The sequence below is a fragment of the Archocentrus centrarchus genome, chromosome 18, assembly GCF_007364275.1.
Source record: "Archocentrus centrarchus isolate MPI-CPG fArcCen1 chromosome 18, fArcCen1, whole genome shotgun sequence".
NCBI lineage: Eukaryota > Metazoa > Chordata > Actinopteri > Cichliformes > Cichlidae > Archocentrus > Archocentrus centrarchus.
Window position 1 is genome coordinate 5,626,189 of NC_044363.1, and position 8,626 is coordinate 5,634,814.

The following is an 8,626-nucleotide window of genomic DNA, read 5'->3' on the forward strand; positions in this document are numbered from 1 at the left end:
GAGGAGTTAATCATCAGCATATTGATTGATCAGTGAATGATTCAGTGTTACCTGCGGCTCTGCGTCGACATAAAGACACCATGAGGAGAGTGCAGATGAAGTACAGACAGAACACCACTCTGAACACACTGAGCACTCTGAATGCAACCTGGAGGGCGGAGGAGTCAGGGGGTAGGCTAGAGGAAGTGGGCAGAGTTGTGAGTGTGGGCTTCATTGTAAAAGTGCCTGGGCCTGTGGTGGTGGTGGTGGGCAAGTCTATGGAAGTGGTTGGTGCAGCTATTGAAATGGTGGCTGGGGTTATGGTAGTGGTGGTGGTGCATGGGGCTTTGTCATTGGTAGGCAGGGCTGTGGTGGGGGTGGGCTTGGTGGTGGTAGTGGTAGTGGCCATGATGGTGGTTGGAGAGGTAGTCAGGCCAGTCGTGGTGGTGGTTGTAGACTGTGTTGCATGTTTGCCTGCAGAGAGAATCCCACCTGTTCAGGTGAATATGTAGATGCAGTAAGTGGTGACATCAGTGTGAAGCTCCTCACCTGTGACAGTGATCCAGCTGGATGGAGACTCTCCATGACCGCTGATGTCACACTTGTAGAGGCCTTCATCAGACCTGGAAACATGCTGGATGGTCATGTGACCTGTAGGCTGCTTCCTGATGAGGGAGCCATCTTTATAGAAAGCAGCTGGGAGGTTGGAGGGAGTGGTCTTTGTTTGACAGAGCAGAGTGACGTCATCTCCCTCCATCACAGGGAGGACAGGACTCTGCAGGATCACTGATCCACCTCAACACAGAGACAAACTACAGCATTTCATCCATTTACACACAGCTTCATCAACACTAACTCCACACACTCAGCTTACCAGAGACTGTGAGCTTAACCATGTTACTGATGGCACCCTCTCTGGACTCACACCAGTAAACTCCACTGTGCCATGTGAAGATGTAGCTGATGTTACAGGAAGAACCAGCAGATTTCCCCCACTCAGCTCTACACTGAGTCCTGGTTTCTTTGCTTGTGTTTCTCCTCAGAGTCCATCCAGCAGAGCTGTCGTCCTCCTCACAGCTCAGAGACACAAAGTCTCCTTCAAACATCTGAGAGCTGCTGGGACTCACAGTCAGATGAGCTGTGAGGGCTGAAATGAAACTTTCAAGTAATTTTTTTTCTTCACAGCTCCTTGCTTGTTAAGGAGAACCTGATCACCAAGATGTCTGTAAAAATCTTAATAGCTGCCTTCAAATATCAACAAACGTAGTGTTTCTTTAGTCCTCACATATGTATTTTAGTATTTTTACAAGATCTCTTCTGAAATCATCAGTCTTACAGTCTCAAAGATTTAAAAAATTTAACCAGTGATAGCAGATGCTCACAGACCTTGGTTTGTTGTGGAGCTCAGCAGTGAGATCAGAACTAAAAGAAAAATGAGCTTTACTGACTGTGATCGTCACTCAACATCAGACACCAGCACACATCCAGCAGGTTGGACTCACCGAGCAGCTTCTGTGCAGACGTTCCCTCCATCCTGCAGCACTTGGCTGAAATGAGATTTACAGCAGAAATTAACAAAGTCCTGCTTCCTCTTTCTGTATGTGTCAGAGGGTCAGTGTGCCTTTCTCTGTGTGTTGGTTGTCCTTACTGTCTGCAGGTACTTGCAGGCTTTCCAGCCAGCCTCCTGGCACTTCACTGCCCCCAACATCTGCCAGCCTTTACAGGCTGACAGGATGGCATTCCTTGTCTACTCAGGTGCTTGGAGAATGCAGTCAGACCAGGTCTTGCTGTTTCTGTAGAAACTAGCAATTGAAACCATAATTGATCTATTAATCTGTTATTTTATAAACTGAAAATCCACAGGTTTAAATCTGTTAATTACAAGTCACCACGCTATCAAAGTAGATAAAGATATCTGCCATGTTTCCTGGAATAAAACAACCACTGCTTCCTGTCTGCATGTACGCACTGTTCCATAGTCTGCTGACATGAAACTCACTTTAGTTTAATACCAGATCAAAGTGAAGTGGTGATTAATGTACAAATAATGCAGCTGATAGAACACAGACCAGGTTTCTAGTCTGGGTTCTGTTAGCTGCAGGTATGAAAAACTGATGTCAAACAAACTTAGCAACATTTTAGGACCGAGCATGAAATCTTCTGCATCACCGACTGAATTCCTGCAAATTCCAGTGACACTGCGACACACACTGCAGTGCTCTAATGTTACAGCTGGGCTTCCGTCAGTGTGTCAGTAAGGTTTGGCTCAGCAGGTGTCATATAAAACATACTGCTTATACTTACATACCCCTTTATGAATGTGAAATCTGTCCGTAATTGCGATTGAACTGTATCTAATGCTGGTTTTCACATTTGAGACGGCTGCAAAACTGTTTTCAGCATGAACTGTAATGATGGTAAATGAACTGGTTCTTATAGAGCGCTTTACTGCTCTATACTATTCAAAGTGCTTTATACAACATGCCTCATTCATCCGTTCATGCAATGCCGAAGGGCTTTCTCTCTCACATTCACACGCCGATGAACATATCAGAGAGCAACTTGGGGTTCAGCATCTTGCCCATGCATACTTTGGCATGCAGAGTGGAGCAGCCAGGGATCAAACCACCAACCTTCTGATTAGGAGGTGACTTGCACACAGCCCACTTATCCAAACGTGCACTTTTGAGTGCTGATCCCCAAAGGTGCCGCCATTAATGAATGAATGAATTTTAATTCCTAGTTTTCAAAATATAAACCCCATTTAGACAAAAGGATTAAATTAATATTTAGATGTAGTGTAAAATTCTAGGATTAAATTATTTTGAAATTCAGTGGCACTGACTGCATGTGTAATCATTACTGAGGCATATTTGGGTACATTTCATGTTGCTTAATATTTTAAATGATCCAAATAGTAAACATGCTTAAAAAAAGAAAGACAATCAACAAAACATTGCTCAAAGAAACAGATTTAAAAAATGCAAGTGAAAGATTTATCTGCTGAGAAAGCGCTGATGTCACTGTTAGCAAGTGGCGTGGTGTTTAGCACTGTTGTCTCACAGCAAGAAGGTCTGGGTTTGAATCCACCTTCCCTGAGTCTGCGTGTTCATCTCGTGTCTGCCTGGGTTTACTCCAGCTTCCTCCCACATAGCCCAAAGACATGCAGTTACTGGGGTTAGGTTAATTGGTGATTCTAAATGGCCCAGGATGGATGTTCTTTATTTAGATCTGTCTTATTAATGGGATATCAGAATGTCTGGCTAATTTTTTCCATTAAAACAAATAAATCAAAGATCAGCATATATTTGAATTTCAAAGGAAAAATCTTTTAATTAATCCTTAGATAAGCCACTAAAGTGCAGACTAGATTTCTGCACCACCAAAGAACAATATCGCTTTCCTGGGGGCACAGCGTCCCCTTGTGGAGATCTGCTGGCACGGTTCCCGCTTTTTCATTACAGGTTGACAATATTTTTATTAAGTGAAAGATTCTTTCAAAGCTAAATTAAAAAGAGTTCCTTCATAAAAGAGTCCAGATCATTTTCTCCACAGTGAACTGTTTGTTTACAGCCTGAAGGTACATACTGAGAAAAGGTCAGTAAAAATGAGTTTTTTTTATATTTATTATTATTTCTATGGGGCTCAGTACCGTTACTGCTGGTATTTGTGTAGCAGGACAGCCACTTGATAAGCGAAATTTTTTGTCCGACTGTCCATTAAGAGCACTGCGACATTTATCAGTGGCCTGAGGGTCACTTCGGCCACCTGCAGCAATCAACACCTGAGGACCAGTTTGAGCCTCCGTCCTTCGTCAGATCGTCTGCTACTGCTCCGCGGTGATCTTTGTTTCTGGGGTCTTCGTGCCTCGTCTCAACGTTCACAGTTTAATCAAATAAATACGGCGGTGAAGTTAGTTTCAAGTTGGATATTGGATATTGAAGCTCCGCAGAGTTAGCGGCATCTAGCTCGCAGTTGATCCGATTCAGGGACTCAGATTTCGTCCAGCCGCTCTCTGCCGCTCCCTGTTCTCTCGCGCGGAGGTTCACTTAGGGACTATCAATAAATTTCCGAACCAAACATTCTTGAGAAACAAAAATCCATAAATTCCTTATCTTTTGACCACCTGTGAGGAAACTAGTATCAAATCATGCCAATAAATTACATCGGCGAGGTACACACATTTTTATCCCATTTTAAGCCTTTTTATATTTTTTAGCATTTTTTTAATCCAAAAAATATGATTTTTCTTCAATAGCTTCCAGGTCATGTGACCCACAAACTCAAAATCCATGTGAAATTATTCTGCTACACTAGACAGATGAGGCACACTCATTGTCTTTCCATTTTAAACATTTTTAAGCATTTTTTTTATCCAAAATTTGAGATTTTTCTTCAATAGCTTCCAGGCCATGTGACCCACAAACTCAAAATCTGTGTGAAATTATTCTGCTACACTAGACAGATGAGGCACACTCATTGTCTTTCCATTTTAAGCCTTTTTATATTTTTTAGCAATTTTTATGTGAAAAAATATGATTTTTCTTCAATAGCTTCCAGGTCATGTGACCCACAAACTCAAAATCTGTGTGAAATTATTCTGCTACACTAGACAGATGAGGCACAGCCTTAATGCTATTGAAACGAAGTACAGTTTTATTTTCTACATATAATTTTAAATTCTCTCTTTTGAACTACATTGAACAGGGTAGAAAGATTTTTTCATTAGGTGCACAACAGACATTTCCAGCTGCCTCTCTTTGCCTTTTCATATTGTTTGCTCTTGATGTCTAGGCACAGGGCATGGAACCATTTGTCACAACTGTCACACTGGATCTGTTAAAATATAACAGAAAACGTATATGTTTAGTGGTATAGTAATACAGTAAATACTCCTCTCCTGTCACATAGTAGGGTGTTTACTTGCTTGGCATATGTTATTTACAACTTTATCAGTACCTAGCGGTACAGGATGCTTCAGATTTTCACATTGACAACTCATACTCTCACCCAGTCTGTCATCTGAGGTCCCGAAACTGGGGGCTTGTAGGCCGCACACATTGCACAACAACTCTGGTCATCGAACACTGTAATCAAATTAGGAAATAAACCAAATATTATGATGAATTATATTATGAAGTGTATGTATGTATATACAAACACACACACACACACACACACACACACACACACACACACACACACACACACACACACACACACACACACACACACACACACACACACACACAGCTCAGAAAAATAAAGGGAACACTCAAATAACACATCCTAGATCTGAATGAATGAAATATTCTCATTGAACACTTTGTTCTGTACAAAGTTGAATGTGCTGACAACAAAATCACACAAAAATCATCAATGGAATCAAATTTATTAACCAATGGAGGCCTGGACTTGGAGTCACACTCAAAATTAAAGTGGATTGATCTAAATCAGCTGTTTTTCTCTGTCACACTCGCCTTCAGACTCTAAGATTATTTTTGTCACACTAAGACGAAATGCAGCACTCTAATTGGTTTAGCAACAAGATAATACCAATGCAATAAAAGAATGAGTAGGTAAAAAAAAATTAAAGAAGGCGTATTTGACCGATTGTAAACAGAGGTAGCATTTAGGGTGTGTGCAGTTAAGCAGTCTCGGGGCGGGGGGGGGTTACAGTGTGTGGTGGATGCTGCGCAGCCTTCTGATGGGAGGGGGGCAAACAGGCCGTGTGCTGGGCGTGTAAACCTCCTCGTTATTCTAAAAGCAGGAATGAGATGATGGATCCACGCATCCACGCATCAGGCGCGACTCTGTAGCGCTCGTTTCAGACTGTGAGACGCGCCAAGATGCAGGATTCAAGAGTCTCATTTCCACTCGTAAAACACGCAGAGACGAAATACAACACTGTGACTGGTTTAGTCACATGGTCCAACAGTCTCCTCCAGTTCCTATTGCAGAGCTTTCACCCTCAGCAGTCTGTCCCCCTGATAACAAGTCCATAAAGTCCTTAAACCAGCTCTCCATCCTGAAACTATCTACATTACTTTGTTTCCATTTCACTGAAATAATCAGTTTGGCTGATAGTAACAGAACTAGTAAACAAATAAATAAATATTTATTTGCTCCACAAAATAAATATTTTTTTGACCCCCAAACTTTGCTTTTGTGGTTCAATGATTTTACAAATTTGTAATTTTTTAATGTCCCAGTTACTAATGGTTTTCATTTTTCAGACTGTTTTCTCTCCAAAAATGGCCTATGAAAATGTTTTAAAAAATGTTCAACTAAATGAAAAAATAACAAAAACTTGATGTAACAAAAACTTTTGATCAAATCATCATTTAAGTGTTCAGATCAAACACAAAATTTCAAGAGTTTAGAAGATTTTGCTGAGGGTTCAAGAATCTTCTCAAATGTTGCCCAATTTTCAACCAAACACACCAAGAAAATTCCAGAACCTTGTGGAGCAAAAAATCCTTCTAAAATCCATAAAAGCAAAGTTTGACAGGAATAACGGACATTTTCTATTGTTTTACGATAAAAAGAGTCAGAAAGTCACACTTGTTTGTCAAAGACAAACATTTCTAGAGTTTGGGAGCAGTTTGCTCCCAGTGAAAAAGCCACATGTGTGACTGGATTTACTGGAAAAATCTCACGTTTCCTCCATAATAATGTGCGAGTTTCGTGGCTCATTCCATCGATGTTGTGGAAATGTTTGAATGAAGCTGTGAGAAACATTAACCTATGAGTGACCAATGTTTGAATGACTGAAAATACACACATCATTGAACTTTTTGACTTTTCATTCAGAAAACACTTGATTCTGATTTCTTATTATCATTAAGATGTGAATCCATCCTCTCTGCTCTGTGTTGTTTCCTCTCTCCTTCAGTCCAGATGAACCTCACAGCCACTGAAGGACAGACCGTCACGCTGCCATGTCGAGCTCCAAACAACAAGCTTCTCGTAGCTATAGAGTGGAGCAGACCTGACCTGAAGCAACAGTATGTTTACCTGTCTGTGGACGATCACACTGAACGACTGAACCAGCATCCATCTTTCAAGGACCGGGTGATTCTGCTGGACAGACAGATGAAGGATGGAGACGTGTCTTTGGTTCTGATCAATGTGACCACTGATGACACTGGAACATACGAGTGTCGTGTCGAGACAAGAACAAACAGCAGGAGAGCCACTTTGGATGCTGCTCCCATCAGCATCATCTACCTGAGAGTTGATCCTCCAGGTGAGTCAGCAGAGTTCAGTGTGTCTTCTTCACTCATCACCTACCTGACAGCTGACACCTCACACCTGTTTCTACCTGCAGGTCAGCCTGGAGGGTCTGCTGGACCGACAGCTGGTCTGTCAGCGATCGTGTGCTTGTTGCTGTTGTTATTTTGATCTACAGAAAATGAAAACAGAAACAGAAGCATGGAGCATTTTCTAAGAATAAGAAGAATTTCTGTTCCCAGCTGCGCAACTAAATATATCCGACATCTTGACAGGCTGGGTTCAGTGCTGTAGTTTGGCTTCATTGTCACGTGTACTCTCACTTCTGGCTTTCAACAAATATCTTAACTACTGTTGTTCAAATCTACAGAGTAACTTTCTTCTAATTCTCAAAACTAGTACGTGCCCATACCACAGTATGGTTTGGTGTGTTCCTGCTGTTGGTAAGCTGACATACATAATCAGACTGATTCTGTATTTAGATATAGCAAAAATTAAATATGCTGCTGCACTCATCACTTCTATTATAGACTAAATTTAGATGGTTGTTAGATGGTTTCCAGGCATCAAATATCATAAATATGTATTTAGGTGTCGTGATAATGTATCAAATATATCTGATGTATCAAATAAAAAGTTTCCTAATTACAATGACTGAATGACTCACATTTTCATCTTAGTGTTCCAGGAATCCATCCCAGTGTGAGAAAAAAAAAAAAAAAGCAATGTTGACAACAGAGCCCAGCAGCCTCCCAGCTGCATGTGGAAACATAATTCCAGTTCAAACTTCATAGTTCATAAATTCATCAGAGTCAGTCCCACATATCTGGACTGTGTATTCTAATGTTCCACAGCCAAAGGAAAAACATTTTTTTTTCTTAGTGTACCCCCTCTGTGAACAAACAGGGGGTACACATATTAATCTGCTTACAACAAAACACCCAGAGTGAAATCATCCAACTTATTATTTAAATTAGATTCCTTGATTTTAAGCTACTTGTTTGCATAAATTCTGCATAAAGTCTTGCTCCCATTTTTAAGTTCAACCTCTGGGGCTGGAGTCTGTCCCAGCTGTCACAGAGGTGGGATACGGCCTGGACAGGTCTCCAGTCTGTCACAGGGCTGACGCAGAGACACAGACAACCATTCACAGCTACATCCAATTGTGGGAGGGAAGAGAGGAAGAGAGAAGCCACACAGGCATGAGGAGAAGTGGCCCAGTCAAAAATAATAACTATTAAAAAAGAAAGAGTAAGAAGTTCCTCCAGATGCTGATGCAGAGATCCCAGCCTTGTAGACCTGCAGCAGCCCAATCCACTGATAACAAATCCATAAAATCCTTCAGTTCTCAATCCTCAAACTATTCAAATTACTTTGTTTCCTCTTCTCTGATATAATCAGTTTGGCTGATAAT

At 41.2% G+C, this 8,626-nt stretch overlaps 2 protein-coding genes across 2 annotated transcripts; one reads left to right on the top strand and one right to left on the bottom strand.

Annotated features, from left to right (window-relative positions):
- Positions 1-547: 547 nt before the first annotated feature.
- Positions 548-1,687, bottom strand: LOC115796616 (Fc receptor-like B; the record flags this gene model as incomplete). Its single annotated transcript, XM_030752981.1, has 3 exons — positions 1,628-1,687; positions 854-1,049; positions 548-774 (listed from the first exon to the last, which is right to left on the bottom strand). Coding segments are annotated over exons 1-3 (483 nt in total), but the record flags the coding sequence as incomplete, so codon positions are not given.
- A 5,192-nt stretch (positions 1,688-6,879) lies between these two features.
- On the top strand, positions 6,880-7,558 carry LOC115796617 (coxsackievirus and adenovirus receptor homolog). The gene is made up of 2 exons (XM_030752982.1): positions 6,880-7,228; positions 7,310-7,558. The coding sequence occupies exons 1-2, from the start codon at positions 6,880-6,882 to the stop codon at positions 7,381-7,383; spliced, it is 423 nt and encodes a 140-aa protein (XP_030608842.1). The 3' UTR covers positions 7,384-7,558.
- The last annotated feature ends 1,068 nt before the right edge of the window (positions 7,559-8,626 follow it).